Here is a 15916-nt window from a genome sequence, read left to right on the forward strand (position 1 = left end):
CGATTAATCGTTCATCAAACATCATTATAAACGGTAACGATTATTATTATTATTATCATCATTATTATTATTATTACGATTAATTATTATTATTTATAGTTAATTGATTTACGTGGTAATTATTAAGCAGCCAGTGCCGTTTATACTTCTCGTAGAGTGTAATATGTATCAGCGCTGTTATCGTATTTTATTAAATCTTTGCCATATAATAAGTTCCGATAATCTCACGTTTTCACCCATCCATTCACGCGACACGATCCCCTTTCGTATCACCATTACATCACCTATTCACTCTGTATCCTATGCATTACGACAAAAGTTAATCTTTGGGAACGCGTTTCCCGTCGCTTGCTTACGTTCTACCGCATTTCCTCGAAAGACTTTCTGCAAACAGAAAGAAAAGGAACTGGGAAGCGAAAGTATAGATACAAAAGATAATACCGGAAGAATAAAAGCCTTTTGAGACGTGAAAGGAAAAAAGGAAGGAACAAGTGGTCCGGATGCACTCGAACGTTGCATCTTTCTAAGAAATGTGCACGGAAACCGTCGCACGCGTGCAATATCGAGCGATTTCGCGTCTCGAAACGTATTGTTGCTTTGCAACCACGTAAATGCACTTGAGCACGCATCCCCTTTCGCCGTAGCAGTCTTTCGTAGCCGATGCGAAAACGCAACTCCTTTGTTGATCAATCCTCTCTGGTTAACAAGGACTCTTTTCCTTATCACGCAAGCATTGCAGCCTGCGTTCTCTTCGTTTTCATATTTCTCTCGAACACGTAACTTATTTCTGTCTAACAAACAACTTCTGGACCTTGCAACTGGTAAACGAAGTTTAGGGGACGAGAAATTTGTTGCAAGGTCCAGAATTATCGGCTCCGCTACTTCCGTGTGTTACTTCCTTATTGGGTCGGTTAAAAGCAAAAAATTCTCTGTTCACCTCGATGGGAAATAAAACAGATGATTTTCACACAGCACGCAGTTAAATGAACTGTAAACAAAAGCAATGAAAGAAAATAACGCTATTTTTATATGTTGCATCGTCTGCCGTGGTGACCTATAGTTATACGGAACTGTACTTTGAGTTCTCTCCCCTTTGTATTCGTGTTATCGATTGGGCCAATTTCGTGTCACATCTCGCCTCATTTCGATCCACCCTTTCCTTCGTAAAAAATAAAAAAATAAAAGACACTGAAAATGTTTCAACGCGATGGTAATATTGCAGCGTTCACCGGAAGTTCACCGAAGAACCGCTGTTTCTTTGAGTCTGACCGTGGTTTCATAATTTGACGAACGATATCAATGGTATTTTTTTATACTTTGTAAAACTACTCGGGTTAATATCGTTTTAAACGGTGTCGTTAGAAATTGTGAGAAGCATTCTCGTATGATTTGACGATGAATGTCACGTTTATATTTAATATCGTCAACAATTAGCAGCTTAGAAATAAACGACAGAGATATTTCTGATGATGATCCAAAGGATGCTCTTGCTCACAATTGATCTAGATTACTACATTAAGATTTACTATTATTGTATTATTATTACTATATCTACATTCCTTTTAAGAATCTACCACTATTACTTTACGAAACCATCTGTAAATAAGTATTTTGTATTCCTGCAAAAATAAAATAACGAATAATTATCGTTTTATCTAATATTTTCACCACTACCGTTGGACTCAAGAAAGTACAGATAGGTCGTAGGTTTTACCGTTAATCTTTATTTTATTCTCTCTTACATAGATTTTAAATACATATCTGTATGCCTTTTACAAACTTTACTCATGTTATTTTCGACAATAATGATAACGATTAAATAATACGCTTTCAATTCGAGTACATACGTGTAAATGATAATATATAAAATGTTAATAATAATCAATTTATTTCTATATGTTTTATTTAATATTTGTAATATACGATAATATCGTTTAAAATTTTAACATTAACAACGAAAAATAATAAACTAGCAATCCAGATGTACGTAAAAGTATTCAATCCTCGGAATTCTAACAAATAAGCGGCCAGTAACCATAGACTTTGGCTTAAGATCCAAAGGAAACATAAGCATAATGATCTACGAATGCTTAATCCGAAACGCGGGAGACACAAAGGTAAGAGGGATAAATACCAGAAAAAGTATTGTGATGTTAATACCGGATTATACGTTACCACTACCATGGCTTGTGTAAACATTGCAAATGGTAATAGAGACTTCTCTGAGTATTTATATGACAACAATAACAGTAATAATAACTGTGGCAGAAATGTGAGTACTTTTTGAATTATGCTAGATGGCTCCTTGGCAGATAAGTACATCATGTAAAAATAAACCGAAAAGTTATGTTTCGTGTCTTTACGAATTAAATGATACAGAAAGCTCTCGTAAAGATACTTGTAACCGTAGAAATAATAATTTATAAGAGTTAACAAAACTGTTAGACTTACACAACTAAGTACCAACTTCATTTGATTTTTGTTTGGTATCAAATAATTTCGACCGCGAAGAGAGAAATACATAGGTATACTAAAAATTAAAGGATATAATCGAAAATGAATTGATATAGCATGCAAGAAACCTGCTTGAATATATTTATCTTGTAGAAACAAGTACAAAGTTAACATAACTAAAATAACTGCCACAGAATCTGCATTTCCTCTGGTTGAAATTATAATCGTGAAAGGATTATACAACCATATAAAAGTACAAGTATCTTTTAATTTTTCGCTGACATGCTGTAATGATAAAATTTTTTTTATTAAAATTCCTACCAAAATATCAACAAAAGAAAATAGGATTTTTCCGAAATTTTCATGCAAAAAGATGTTCGGTGTTAAAAGCAAAGCCAACAATGGTGTGTAACGATAAGTATCACGATCGAAGGGCGACGATCCCTCTACCATGTGTCTCGCTGCATCGCTAAATACCGTATAATCCACATCAGTGTACGGAACACTAAACGTTTTATCGTGATAATCCGAGTAAATAACTAAAGCTACTCTAATCAAGAAGGCTACAGTACAGTGTCCTTTAAATGATAGCCTAGCCATGTTGAAAAAATGAAATATATTTTCTACAAAATATATATCAGCTAAACATAAAGCTTCATTTCATTTTATAGAACTGTTACAACCTTGTTTTATTTTTAGCAGCAGCATTCATCAAACATGTCTTAAATTCCTTAAATTCACTGTCACAGTCATGTTTGTTCAAATTAGGTTTTGCCAATACACATGCAGCATATTTGGCCCCAGATTCGTGACACTGTGCTACTAGAATTGGATATTTTCTAAATCTTTCTTTTGCCCTTTTTACTGCTTCCATCTTTTATTAACACATTGTATTATTTATTATATTTGATATATATATTTACTATCGGTCAGTACATTACTGGTTATGATAAAACATTATCTTCTTTATGTATGTGCAGGCTTTTTGTTTTTACGTGGAGGATCGTTATATGCAAGTTGATACACTGTCCACATAGCAAAGCTTGATAATGCTATAGTACCAATCCAATTAATTACTCTTAATCGATCTGAATACATGATGAACTTATTTCTGAGCTTTTTTCTAAAATCAAAATCACAAAACAAATGATTAGTAAATATTCTTAATAACAGAATAATTAGAAGAAATCTGTTATACTTACATAATCTACTGTGTTGTGTTCATATGGTTTTGAAGTATCTATACCATCACAAACTACTGATACAGCTGAATGATGTATGCAACACTGCCTTATTTCTTCTATAACTGACTCACAACGTGATGGTTGGTAAACGTTGTCTAAAATTAAATAATTACCATTTGTGTTAATGTTTAATATAGGTTAAAAATATTAAACAAGATTACAGTAGGTAAAAATGGTCCTAAAACACAAACCTTTTAAACACTGTTGCAATTTACATGCAAATTTTTTACAGGGATCAACTGTTGTCATGCGATAAATATTAAATATCCGTTTTTGATCTTAAAAAATAATGAAATAGAGATTACATAATCTTATGAAACAACAGAATCAGTTGGATCTTATAACTAATATCAATAAAAAGTTAACTCTATAGTGTAGAAACAAAATATGTTAGTCACTTAAGGATCAACTGACCAGTTGTTAATAAAAAGGTTGTTAAATTGTTATTCTTCAGATATTACATCTGCACAGTGTAAGAATTTAACATAACCTCACCTGACAAAAGTTTAGTACTTATTAGAGTTGCGGGGTCCTTGACACCCCGGATAATATTAGCGCGGTGCACAGAAAGAGCCACCGGGGTTCCTGATACCCCACGATGATATCATGTCGGTCCACAGAGGGCGTCATTAGCGCAGCGGGGTCCCTAACACCGCTGGATAATATCAGGTCCGTATGAAGAGGGCACAACCAGTATAATTTTCTTCCAGAGTTTATTTAATTTACTTCATTTATTTTGTTTTGCTTATTAAATAAGCTCATCGAAGGGGAATAACATTTATGATTATATCCCTCTTCAGGGTCTCAGCCAAGGACCCCATTTATTTCACTTTTTCCAGTTATATATATAATTTTATCCCTCATTATAGGCCAAGGCCATCTTAGTAACCCTTACTTCCCTGCATTCCTTCCATCCCAGCATTCCTTACATCCCTGCATTCTTTTCATCCCTACATTCCTTACATCTATTCATCCCTAAAATCCTTACATTCTTATAATCCCTACACTCTTTTCATCCCTACACCCTTTGGATCCCCACATTCTTTTCATCCCTATATTATTTTCATCTCTACATTCCTTACATTTCTTCATCCCTTACATTTCTTCATCCCTTATAATAAATATAATTTAAAGACTGCTTCGAGTAAAGGTAAGTAAAGGTAAGTGAGTTCCTTTTTTCGCCACCAGAGGGCGCTGGTTGGACGTCGACATTTTAGTTCACATTTTTGCCGCCAGAGGGCCAGAAATCGAGCAAGATATAGTTCCTTTTCTCGCCACCAGAGGGCGCTGATTGGACATCGAAATTTTAGTTCACATTTTTGCCGCCAGAGGGCCAGAAATCCAGCATGATATAGTTCCTTTTCTCGCTACCAGAGGGCGCTGATTGGACATCGAAATTTTAGTTCACATTTTTGCCGCCAGAGGGCCAGAAATCCAGCAAGATATAGTTCCTTTTCTCGCTACCAGAGGGCGCTGATTGGACATCGAAATTTTAGTTCGCATTTTTGCCGCCAGGGGACCAGAAATAGAGCGAGATTTAGTTCCTTTTTTCGCCACCAGAGGGCGCTGATTGGACATCGAAATTTTAGTTCGCGTTTTTGCCGCTAGGGGGCGCTATTTTTTCAAAAATTTCTACTCCATTTCAGGGGGGTACTGGGATGTATGGAATGCAGGAATACAAGTGATACAAGGATGTAAAGGATACAGGCATGTTACGGATGCAGGGATGTAAGGGATGTAAGGGATGTTGGGATATAAAGAAGTCCGGAATGTGAGGAATGCAGAGATGTAAGGGATGTAAGGGTTGCTGGGATGTACGGAATGCAGTGATATAAGGGTGTAGAGATATAGTGGAATCAGAGATATAAAGGGTGCGGATCGAAATAATAAAATCAACAATTTCGTCCTCCTTATACCGACGGTAGGTAATACCGACTAGTGAAATATGAGAACGAATAGCAAAATATAAGACGTGGTGTCAGGGTCCCTATGTATCGGTGGCGCTCTCTGTATACCGCCCTAATATCATCTGGGGTGTCTACAACCCCATAAATTATGTCCCCTAGGAAACAAAAGCATGTCCAAACTTCTATCTCTGTAGTCACTGCTCGCAGCAAACGACAGAAGAGTTTTTATATACAGTCATCAACGAATGTATTCGTAGGTTAAATTATACAAATTGTGTATCAGTATTATAACAGTACAATGTTGGGAAAAATTAAAACAAAACAAGAAAAAGGAGGTACCTAATAAAATATCAGTTAATTTATTATTTTTTATATTTTTAACAGTTTATGTTTTTGTATGTTTGTAGTTTTTAATGTAGGTTATGTTTTGTTTAACAGTACTGTATATAAATATAAAAAACGTATACAATTTTGTTAAAATAACAAAATTTTTTACGATTTGTTATTGAGATAAACTGTAAATGTGTTTTATAAGTTCTGTTTCATTTGCTTGAACCAATTACAAGCAGTTTACTCCTTCACTTGAAAATGTTGTATCATTCAAACAATAATGTTACTGTTATATTAAAATATATAGTAACATTCCTATAATTTGATATACATTTTTGTTTCTAGAGATTATTGCATATAGTGAAGCAGCTGTTGTAAACAATGCTGCTGTAGTAGAATATTGTAGGATATCAATGGCAGCCTTATCAGGTGGTACAGCTGGTTTATTAGGCTTAACAGGTTTATATGGTTTTGGCTTTTATATTTTTGCTGTATTTGGACTATGGGCAAGTATAAAGTATTTCTTTTGGGAAAATTATTGTAACATGTTTAATAAACTTTAAGGTTCAAATGTGTTTTTAGGCAATGTTATTATTAAAAGCAGGAGGTCAGTGGAAAAAATATTTTATAAGCAGACGAAATCTTTTAACAAGTGGATTTTTTGGAGGTCTCTTTGTATCCTTTACATATATACAATAAAGTGCAATCACATATTTATCACACAAATATTTTCCTTAACAGAAATTATTTAAAAAATGATATAATAGACATATGTGCTATTTTGGACGTATCCTTTCAAAACTTAAATACTTTTATTTCAGTGAAATTGATGTTTATCATGTATATTGAACATTTTCCTCAATTTGAAATTAGATTTTTATATGGTATGGTACATGTGTACTGATTAAAAGGATCTGTAGGTTTAAGGGTTTATATTTTTTAACTAAATAGGTATGTCGTTAATTAATTGAATATATCACAAACAATTGCCAGTTGCTGAACAGAGTAATAACATTGTTGAAAAAGCACTATGTGATTTATTGTATATGTATGTACATAGGACACTTTCAAAAATATATTTATTCCATCGTTCCATCTGTTTAATCGTGTTCGTTATTGTACCTTTCTCAAAGCACAAATTGTTTCACTAAATATATTTAGATCTACGTTTATTTCTTCGTGTATGTAACATTTATGTAATGAATTATATAATATACAAATAATGTAAACAAAAGAAAGCAGTGAATAAATTTGTTAATTGGTTAAAGCATTGTTCTAACGAAACGCTTTAATCCCTTCTTTATTTAACTATGAACGTAAATAAACGATAACATATTTATTTCGCATCGAGTTAAACATTTCAATTCAAAAATAAAATTTCTTACGTTTAATCCTTTGTACAATATCGTTTTCAAATCAGTACATAAAACAATGTATTTCTTGTTATAACTCGAAGGAACGATCGATAATCATATATTGCTTTGTACTTGACATGCTCACACGTTTTTGCAATTTTTGTACTATTTTACCAGTTGTTTAAAAAGAAAATTTATCATATTCCAATACATCAAATAAATATACAAATCGCAACTCCAAAAAGACTATATTGGCAGTGAAGAGATAAATTTTGTTAAGCGCCGTCGCGTCGTTACAATTGAATCTGGTCACCGCTGAAGTGAGCATAATTTTCTATTATATCATCATTCGAGAAATTGAAGGGGGTTAACATTCCAACGAATTAAATCTTTGTTTCAGAACTTTGCTCAGGGACAGGTGCATTTTCGCACTGACAATTATCCGAGATATCCTGCAGTGGTGTCCCAGTTTCAAGGCCTTCTAGCTTCCTTTCTTGATCCATTTTATCCAGTTCCTTCTTGCTCAAATGATAAACTATTCCAGCTCCGTATCCATCGCCCAAAACGTTTATCGAAGTCCTGATTCGATCCCTTCAAATGAGAATTAAAATATGCAGCAATAACAATCACTAGATGGGATTCGACCTGAGCTTGAAATAATTATTGCGCTTACAACAACCAATCGACTGCAAACAATAAAGAAACATCGTCAGTTGGCAAACCCAGTGCAGTAAGGACGATCAACATGGTAATCAGGGCGGCACTGGGAATACTCGCTGCCCCTATACTCGCCAAGGTGGCCGTAAGACTATATACACGAAGGAGGATGTAAATAAATAATGAAACTTGCACGTTTCCGTGTAGCATTGATTCTACAGACCTGACTGTTATAACTTCGCCTATTCCCAACGAGATTCCATTCATTTGAGCAATGAAAATCGCAGCAACGGCTTCGTAGAGAGCCGTTCCATCCATGTTTACCGTAGCTCCTACGGCTACTACAAATCGTGTCACTCTTGGATCGATTTTATTATTTTCTTCGAGGCAACGGAAAGTTATTGGCAAAGTTGCAGCACTACAAACATGAAATGTGGACGATAAACCATATCCACGAGTTAAACGGTATATTGGTATAAAAAAAAAAGAAGAGCTGATTGCTACCTCGACGCTGTTCCCAAGGCTGTAACCCAAGCCTGCATCATACCTTTGAAGAAGACGGCTGGATTTTGTCGAGTCAAAAACCAAAATATCGCCGGCAGAGTGATTACAGCGTGAATTAATAATCCCAGGATAACTGTCACCATATACAGACCCAACATTTGTGCAGTCGCTGCCAGATTAGCGATCGACATTATCTTTCCAGCTATCAGACACATGATTCCGAACGGAGAGTACCTGTACGACATTAAAACTCGAACCGACGCTCTTCTCGGCCTGATCACGATTCGGGCGAGTAGCAAGGGAACTACCAAGCGTGAAATTAACTTGAGTCTCGATCGCTCACCACATCACAATGATACCGACGAGCTGCATGATTATTTCGTTCAGTACCACGAAGAAGTCGACCATCAGTTTTCCTCGAGAACCAATTTGTCCCGCTAGAAGACCGAAAGTGATACAGAATACTATCATGCCCATCACATTCGTCCCGTCCTTGTAGATCAACGTTGGTTCCAGGATGAAATCGCTTTGATTCGCGCTACCTACGATCACCACCTTCTTCTTCACGTAAGCGGTCTGTGCCTGCTGGAAGCACGCCTGTACCAAGTTTTCCGGCACCATGTTTCTAGAAATAACATTCATCATTGATGCCCGATATCATTCGTACGGTGTCTCGCGTACCTAACTATGTCAAGAATAGCATCCAAGGTTGAAACTTTAGTGTCCTCCGTCTTGGGTGCATTTATAGTGATCTTGATCCTAGGATCACCAGGATGGATCATTATCACCACCAGGATACCGACTATAGCAGCTAGAATGGTGGTCACTGTGTAATACGCTAATGCCCTGAACCCCATTCTTCCTGAACTTCTAGCGTCCAATTGTGCCATCCCTACGAACGAAAGAACTTAGCAAGCAATTCAACGAATGATTGCCGGAATTTTGCATAATCACCGGCGATAAGCGAAGAAACAATAAGCGGTAATATGAACATCTTCAATAATCGCATCAGAAGTTCCCCGGGAAAACTGACAAGAGTAATGGTCTGCGGTGATGGATTGATTAACCGACCAAGGAATCCAAGGATGAGACCCACCAAGACGCCGGCAATCGTAAGGATCAGAAGCATGTTCTCCCCCATCCAGTCTACAACCTGTTCAACGGTATCGTGCAAATAACGTTAGTAAAGCGTAATGGAAAATTTTAACAAACCATATAATTACTAACTGCCTGCAATCTGTCGAGTGGCGACGCCTGTTGACGAATTTTCTCCTCGTCCACGGTAGTTATCTTCTCGATCTCGTCGGAAGTTGATCTGAAAATTGGTCCCGGTCAGAAGACAGTTTAGAAAGATATAGAAATTAATAGGTCTTACGTGGTAGCTTTAACTTCCGAAGTGCCCCTGAGGACCGCGACGGCCCCAGATATACGTTGCCCCAACGTCATTATTCGTTGATCTGGTGCAACACGTCGCTTTAAGAATTCCTGTAGAGCCTTCCTCTGGGCACGAGGAAGATCGTGGAAGATTTCTTCTCTATCATCCCGCGACCTTCATCCCTACGACAGCTGCTTCTCCACGTATCATCACCGTATAAATTATCATTGATCATCAAACTCCGATTCAATCAGGATTTTAAGCTGCAATTAGAAACTTGATTTTCATCCTTTCGTTCTACCGTAATGCTAGCTGATACTTGAAATAAAGTTGTCTCATCAAATCGTTTCTTAAATAAATCAAGTAAAAAGCTACGAACGTTGAACGAATCAACACCTAAACCGAAATGCGAAAGGTTCGTTTTCCCGCATAAGGTCGCACCTGAATCCCTAGGTAACCGATGCACCGTTTCAGGATCACTGAACTGATACGATAGAATCGTATAACGAGCTAAGTGACATCCGTAACCGTGGATCTTGGCAGGTCTTTTACGCGCAATGGACCACTGCCGAGCGACTACTACCGTATGATCGAATCCCCGGGACTTGGCTAGGTATCGCGTCGTTACGATCTGCCATCACGTAGATAATGTGCCCCATCCAGGAAGCTGATTAGAGCTCGCGAGGAGACGGAGGGTGAACACTGACAGGGGAATGGGAGACATGTCAGTGAGCGAAAGAGACAGCCGGCTACAGGAAGAGGGCACTCATCACAACGGGTCGCACGGCACTGAATAAGCAGAAGGGAGAAAAATGTGTACCACGCGAGTCTGTTTCATAGAAATAGATCCGTCTTTATTGGGTCCACGGCATCGGATAAATTGCTCTAAATGGAGAACCAGAACGGTTCATCCCTTGACGTGCAACCCCCCACGGAGTGTGATTGAAATACGCGTTACATATGTCACGGATTGCGAAACGATGTCACCTTCCAATCGTTCTTTTGTTTCTTTTCTTATAAAAGCTAAAAGTCATATTTTACATAGTACATAGGAATATTTGATTTCAGTAGATAAATGATGATTTTGACACTCTCGGAGACCGGCGTATTGCTTTGAACGTACATGGGCAATTATTTGCTGATACCCATTTGTAGAGCAGATTTTAATCGAGTTTGTAACAACTCCAATACGTCGTCACGTATTTGCAAGCTAACGAGTCGGAGAATTAAAGTACACTCGAGAGAAAGATTGTAGGCGTACCTATTGTATGCACGTGCTGTTTGGAAGACCTGCTTCCATCGAATCAAAAGCAACATGTTAATTTGCTCTCCATTGCCAGGCTGAAGAGTAAATCACGATTGTGACCAGTGAAGAGAACGATGCGTATCGTTTTCTCTTGTCCGAGATGATCGTTAAGATCTCTTCAGCCTTGACCAATATACAGAATCACTTTCCGTGATTCTGCATCAACGAAAATGTATGCAAAATCAGTTGTCGCGTTAACATGGAGATTCTGTTTATCGAATTAACAGAGTGAATTGTACGCGACCGCGATGGGATCCGTCGTTAAATGTACCACAATGGAGAATAATCTCGTTCGTTTTGTTCTCGTTGCTTTCGGCAGAAATGCAGATCGGAATTGAAACGTTCATGGTGGATTATTTTGAAAGCATGTAGGATATGGACCAATTTGTAGGGCCCCTTTGTATATCCGTTGGGAGGTAACCTAATTTCTTTAGCAACGATGGCTACGTACGACTATATGTAGACTAATATCGGGCTCACTATGGATCGTGCAGATGTTCAATGCGAGAATAAGTCAGCTCTCATCTTGGGCGATCGTTCTATCTTAAATGCGGTGTACGAAAGAGAAAAATCAAAAATTAAGAAACTGCTTCATAAATGATATTAAAAAAATTGCTGAGTGAATCTGTCAAGGTCATCTCAAGGTCAATAGAGTCTTGCTAAATTTGTATTTCAATAGAACAATGTGGATACGAATTCTCATCATCTACTATGTTACACAGATGTCAAACGCATTTACTCGATGGAAATGATCCACGAAAAGTAGGAAACGTGACATGACAAGTGTTCTAAACGCCAATTCAACTAGATTGCATCATTATCTGTTTCATCAGACGTGGAAATATTTTCCAGATGGGGTGGAAGGGTGAAACCCTTAAATAGGAACTGTCGTGGTTCGAGCCATCTTAGAATTCTTTGTGGGAGCGAACAGGTTTCATTTGAGTCTTTTGATTATCGTGTTCTTGCGAGTATCTTCTCAAATTATAGTGAAAATATGTACGATGCAATTATAATTAAAATATTAATTTTATGCCTGGTACTTGATGCGATTTATGCTTATCAAAGAGGACCACGGTGGAACGTTGAAGATGCACAAAGACAAGGGTGAGACTTTAATGCTGTAATTGAAATCATACTTTGTTTCAAATTAACAAGTGATTTATGTTCTTTTTTCAGACCTAACGTGTGTGCCGTAGAAGTGAACGACGATATAAATTACAGTTATTACACCGAGAGCAAACAGTGGAATCCGCGAAAAATCTGCGGCAAGGAAACGTAAGCATAATTTCACGTTGGTTTTAAAGCAACCCTTATTTGTATACTTCAGTGCCTTCATTTGCTTTGCAGATTTGTCAGATACGAATGCTGCGCAGGATATTACAGGGTCACCGGTCGTTCTGGCTGCACAGGGGGTAGTGCATTCAATTTACTTAAAATCCTGCGCGTAGTACCAAGCTTTTATCCTGTACTTTATTATGTCTTTTTACAGTGAAGCCATTAATTGACCTGATAGAAACAGCGCGACGTGCAGGATCTATAAAATTCGCAAAATTAATGGAAAGATCGAAGTTTGCGAAAGAGTTAAGAAGCGGCTCACCGCTAACGTTGTTCGTTCCATCTGACGAAGCTTTTGACGTAAGTTCAATATGGAATTAACATGATTAAATAAGCTTATTATTTTCTATCGTTTTTAGAATTATCTAAGAATAAAGGGTATTCGAGCAGAATGGTTGCACGACGGCAATAAATACATCGATCTAATCGCGAATCACATTACGAATAGACGAGTGCTATCAAATCAATGGCAAGAAAATCTATTAGTTCCATCGAGATTACAAGGAAACGTTTTGAGGATTAATAAATTTTCCAGTGGCGTAAGCAGTAGCTATTCAACGTTGCACATTAGCGATATAAATTATTCATCAAACGTTCTGATTCGCACAGATGGAAACAATAAATTGTCATCGGATTATTCGGAAGGATCAGATTGCCTCTAATGGAGTTGTACACGTAATTGACGGGGTTTTGGACCTCGCTCTGGCAAAGAATTCAGATATCATTCATCTTGTTGCAAAGGACGGTAGATTCCAGATATTTACAAAAGCTCTCGAAAACAGTGAGATCGCAAAGAGGATTAGATACAATGAAATACCGTGTACCATTTTTGCACCCACCGACGATGCTTTTCATAACATTCCTCAAAGGCAATTGAACGATATGCTTTCAAACCGTGATGCGTTAAACGGTAACGAAATTATGTTCAAAATGTACATTTACATTCCTACCGGTTGTTTGATCTGACATTTTCTGTAGCTCTAATTGCTCATCATGTTGTTACTCATCCCGTGTGTATGCCAAACATCATTTCGGAATACCATGCCACCACCATGCAGCAACAAAAACTCACGTTAAATTGTGGTCCACGCGGGCCAATTGTAAATCATGCGAATCTAAAAAATGAGATGTACCATGGACAAAATGGGCTGTTGTACGTTCTTGATCGCGTATTACTTCCAGATCGAGGTGAATAATATTTATACATGAATAGATACTCTATAGTTTTACTACGAACTGAACATGTTTCAGCAAAATCAATTACGGATCTAATGAAGGAAGAAGGAGTATATACGTTCCTGAAAATAATCAGAACAGCCGAGCTGGAAGAAACTTTGAGGCACTTGAAACACTTTACGGTATTCGCTCCATCCGAAACAGCGATATATGGTACGTATTTAAAATTCATTGAAAATGTATATCGTTAATTGCAAAATAATATATTTATTTACAGCTATGTCAAATCAACAGCTTGTCGAATTGCAAAGAAATAAGGAAAGTGCTAGGAAATTCGTTTTCAGTCATACAGTTAAGGGAGTGTATTTTACTTATGAAATTGGTAATAATCAGGTAATTTGTGAGACATTCAGTTTCAGTTTATTCATGAACAGACAATTTTAATGCGGGATTTATTCCAGGTAGTTAAAACCCTTGAAGCAGGAGATCCTTTACGATTTCAAGTATACCCAGGTAACTTTGGAATAGAGAATGCATTGATTGTAAAAGCTGATAGAGAATGCACCAACGGTGTTTTACACGTTATAAACCACGTTTTACATCCTGCTAAGGAATCATTGGATAATATTTTGAGGAGAAAAGGCAATTTTAGGTATTCTAAACAATTCGAAGAGATATTATTGCGCGCTCTTAAAACAGTACTGGTGGTGTAATCTCGCGGTGAGCGGTAAAGACTTTTCAATTTTAAGAGCGCGCAATTCTCGAAACATAGAATTGCCCTTTTCTATTCCTTTGAAAATCTTTTGAAACCCTTACAGCATTTGGTTGGATGCAATGGAAAGAATCAAAGCTATCCAACCGGAAATATACGATCAATTTAAACATCCGAATTCTTCATGTACATACTTCGTTCCTTCGGATGAGGCATTTAAGCGGCTGGGAAGTGTTAAACTTAAAAAATTATTGCTAGATAAAAATTATTTATCGAAGGTACTATTATGCTTAACAAAACATTAAGATTATTAATTGAAAGCAAGGTTTTTCTGTTTATTTGTAGGTGATGAAAAACCACATTATGGACAACATGATAATTTCTGAAAGTTTCAGACCAGACCTGCAATATACTTTAAAGACGAAGGGAGATATGGTAAACGTAGTAAGAAAGAACAATAAAGTATTGGTAAGTAATGACACGTTTATTTATTACGAATATTTCCGTCTTAAAAATTCTTTTCTTTCAGGTGGATGATGCGACGCTGGTAAAGTGTGACATTATGAATAAAGCTGGAGTAGCTCATGAAATAAACTCAGTAATACTACCTGAACATTGCTCTCGTAGTTATAGAAAAACACCTAATGGAACCGCAAAAAGAATATGTTAATGGTATAATTAAACAAATACTTATATGTAAAAATGTATATGAGCAAACTAACGAATAGTCTTGTATGTGTCTACAAACATAAATATATATGCTATACTATTTAAATTTAATAATTTAAATCTAATGAGGCCGAACTTCGAATTCCGAGTCGGTAAAACAGTCAACGTTTCATCGAAAATTACACCGAACAGAAACTGATTTAAGCGCCACCTCAATTATCGCATGCTATCAACTAACGGTAACTCGAATTCCTCTCGAAAATTGTTATAAAAAATATATTTGTTAGTCAACGTAGCGAATTTCTATTAAATGAAAAGCAGAAATTATGTGTTCTGTGGACAGGGGTGAGATCTGACGCCTGACCAGAGTCATGGATAAAGAAATTTACGACCTTTCCAATGTACAACGTCTCTGCTTGAAATATCTTCGCCAGAGTTGATTTCTTTCTACCATTGCGTATCAAACAACTTCGTTCTTTCTAAATTCCATATTTTGTGATTTTCTTTTTATTTTATTTTTAACCGACTTCGAAAAAAAGGAGGTAATTAGTCATTTGTAGTTAGTCAGAAATCATACAAGTTCCTTTTTCAGGAATTATAAAATTACTATAGTTATACGTTCTATATGGTAATATTGCAATCCCAAAAATACTTTTCTGAATTTAAACTATTGTTTCCCAATTAAAAAATATATAAATCTTTTTATTGTAGCTCTTAGCTTGATATCGCTTTCTAAAAGTTATCTTTAGAAAACGATATCAATTACCAGGTCACACCACATGGAGGTGGCTACGTTAGTGACCCACCCTAAAATCATAAGAACGTCAAACCATTCAAAACATACAACATAAAATAAAAATTTAGACAATACAATCTTGAAATAGAAAATAAA

General features: G+C 36.6%; 5 protein-coding genes across 7 annotated transcripts; 2 read left to right on the plus strand and 3 right to left on the minus strand.

Moving 5' to 3' along the window:
* Positions 1-1704: 1704 nt before the first annotated feature.
* LOC114878530 (GPI mannosyltransferase 1) lies at positions 1705-3132 on the minus strand. The gene has a single exon (XM_029192442.2). It carries the CDS (start codon positions 3052-3054, stop codon positions 1906-1908), a length of 1149 nt encoding a protein of 382 aa, XP_029048275.1. The 5' UTR covers positions 3055-3132; the 3' UTR covers positions 1705-1905.
* A 197-nt stretch (positions 3133-3329) lies between these two features.
* On the minus strand, positions 3330-4285 carry LOC114878531 (cx9C motif-containing protein 4). 2 transcript variants are annotated; one of them, XM_029192444.2, is made up of 4 exons: positions 4194-4285; positions 3890-3976; positions 3657-3793; positions 3330-3577 (listed from the first exon to the last, which is right to left on the minus strand). In XM_029192444.2, exons 2-4 carry the CDS (start codon positions 3945-3947, stop codon positions 3560-3562), a joined length of 213 nt encoding a protein of 70 aa, XP_029048277.1. In that variant the 5' UTR covers positions 3948-3976; positions 4194-4285; the 3' UTR covers positions 3330-3559. The 2 variants fall into 2 exon arrangements, with proteins under 2 accessions (XP_029048277.1, XP_029048276.1); XM_029192443.2 differs by having other exon boundaries at positions 4113-4201.
* Positions 4286-5811: 1526 nt separating this feature from the next.
* On the plus strand, positions 5812-7028 carry LOC114878538 (ER membrane protein complex subunit 6). Its single transcript, XM_029192456.2, has 5 exons — positions 5812-5940; positions 6281-6441; positions 6518-6610; positions 6703-6722; positions 6809-7028. The coding sequence occupies exons 1-5, from the start codon at positions 5904-5906 to the stop codon at positions 6837-6839; spliced, it is 342 nt and encodes a 113-aa protein (XP_029048289.1). The 5' UTR covers positions 5812-5903; the 3' UTR covers positions 6840-7028.
* A 153-nt stretch (positions 7029-7181) lies between these two features.
* Positions 7182-10407, minus strand: LOC114878536 (excitatory amino acid transporter-like). Of its 2 annotated transcripts, none has more exons than XM_029192451.2 (10): positions 10268-10407; positions 9827-10089; positions 9679-9766; positions 9406-9604; positions 9133-9343; positions 8795-9076; positions 8452-8685; positions 8171-8365; positions 7964-8098; positions 7182-7881 (listed from the first exon to the last, which is right to left on the minus strand). In XM_029192451.2, exons 2-10 carry the CDS (start codon positions 9895-9897, stop codon positions 7674-7676), a joined length of 1623 nt encoding a protein of 540 aa, XP_029048284.1. In that variant the 5' UTR covers positions 9898-10089; positions 10268-10407; the 3' UTR covers positions 7182-7673. The 2 variants fall into 2 exon arrangements, with proteins under 2 accessions (XP_029048284.1, XP_029048287.1); XM_029192454.2 differs by having other exon boundaries at positions 10206-10407.
* Positions 10408-10554: 147 nt separating this feature from the next.
* Positions 10555-15076, plus strand: LOC114878537 (transforming growth factor-beta-induced protein ig-h3). The gene is made up of 14 exons (XM_029192455.2): positions 10555-11776; positions 11855-12236; positions 12309-12407; positions 12480-12544; positions 12622-12767; positions 12827-13006; positions 13077-13377; positions 13446-13655; positions 13719-13856; positions 13921-14036; positions 14105-14295; positions 14462-14633; positions 14701-14823; positions 14885-15076. Exons 2-14 carry the CDS (start codon positions 12127-12129, stop codon positions 15023-15025), a joined length of 1992 nt encoding a protein of 663 aa, XP_029048288.2. The 5' UTR covers positions 10555-11776; positions 11855-12126; the 3' UTR covers positions 15026-15076.
* Positions 15077-15916: the final 840 nt, after the last annotated feature.

This window comes from Osmia bicornis, chromosome 1 (genome assembly GCF_907164935.1).
Source record: "Osmia bicornis bicornis chromosome 1, iOsmBic2.1, whole genome shotgun sequence".
NCBI classification, from domain to species: Eukaryota; Metazoa; Arthropoda; class Insecta; order Hymenoptera; family Megachilidae; genus Osmia; species Osmia bicornis.

Bases quoted from the DNA above. Each gene is read 5' to 3' on its own strand.
- LOC114878530 (XM_029192442.2), bottom strand. From the start codon at position 3,054: ATGGCTAGGCTATCATTTAAAGGACACTGTACTGTAGCCTTCTTGATT.
- LOC114878531 (XM_029192444.2), bottom strand. From the start codon at position 3,947: ATGACAACAGTTGATCCCTGTAAAAAATTTGCATGTAAATTGCAACAG. The intron at 3,794-3,889 runs GTTTGTGTTTTA...ATTTAATTTTAG, and splicing joins ATTGCAACAGTGTTTAAAAG to ACAACGTTTACCAACCATCA.
- LOC114878536 (XM_029192451.2), bottom strand. From the start codon at position 9,897: ATGACGTTGGGGCAACGTATATCTGGGGCCGTCGCGGTCCTCAGGGGC. The intron at 9,344-9,405 runs GTGATTATGCAA...TTTCGTTCGTAG, and splicing joins TGTTTCTTCGCTTATCGCCG to GGATGGCACAATTGGACGCT. The intron at 8,686-8,794 runs GTGAGCGATCGA...AATGTCGTACAG, and splicing joins GTCGGTATCATTGTGATGTG to GTACTCTCCGTTCGGAATCA.
- LOC114878537 (XM_029192455.2), top strand. From the start codon at position 12,127: ATGTACGATGCAATTATAATTAAAATATTAATTTTATGCCTGGTACTT. The intron at 12,237-12,308 runs GTGAGACTTTAA...TTCTTTTTTCAG, and splicing joins GAAGATGCACAAAGACAAGG to ACCTAACGTGTGTGCCGTAG. The intron at 12,768-12,826 runs GTAAGTTCAATA...TATCGTTTTTAG, and splicing joins CATCTGACGAAGCTTTTGAC to AATTATCTAAGAATAAAGGG.
- LOC114878538 (XM_029192456.2), top strand. From the start codon at position 5,904: ATGTTGGGAAAAATTAAAACAAAACAAGAAAAAGGAG. The intron at 5,941-6,280 runs GTACCTAATAAA...TTTTGTTTCTAG, and splicing joins AACAAAACAAGAAAAAGGAG to AGATTATTGCATATAGTGAA. The intron at 6,611-6,702 runs GTATCCTTTACA...ATGATATAATAG, and splicing joins GATTTTTTGGAGGTCTCTTT to ACATATGTGCTATTTTGGAC.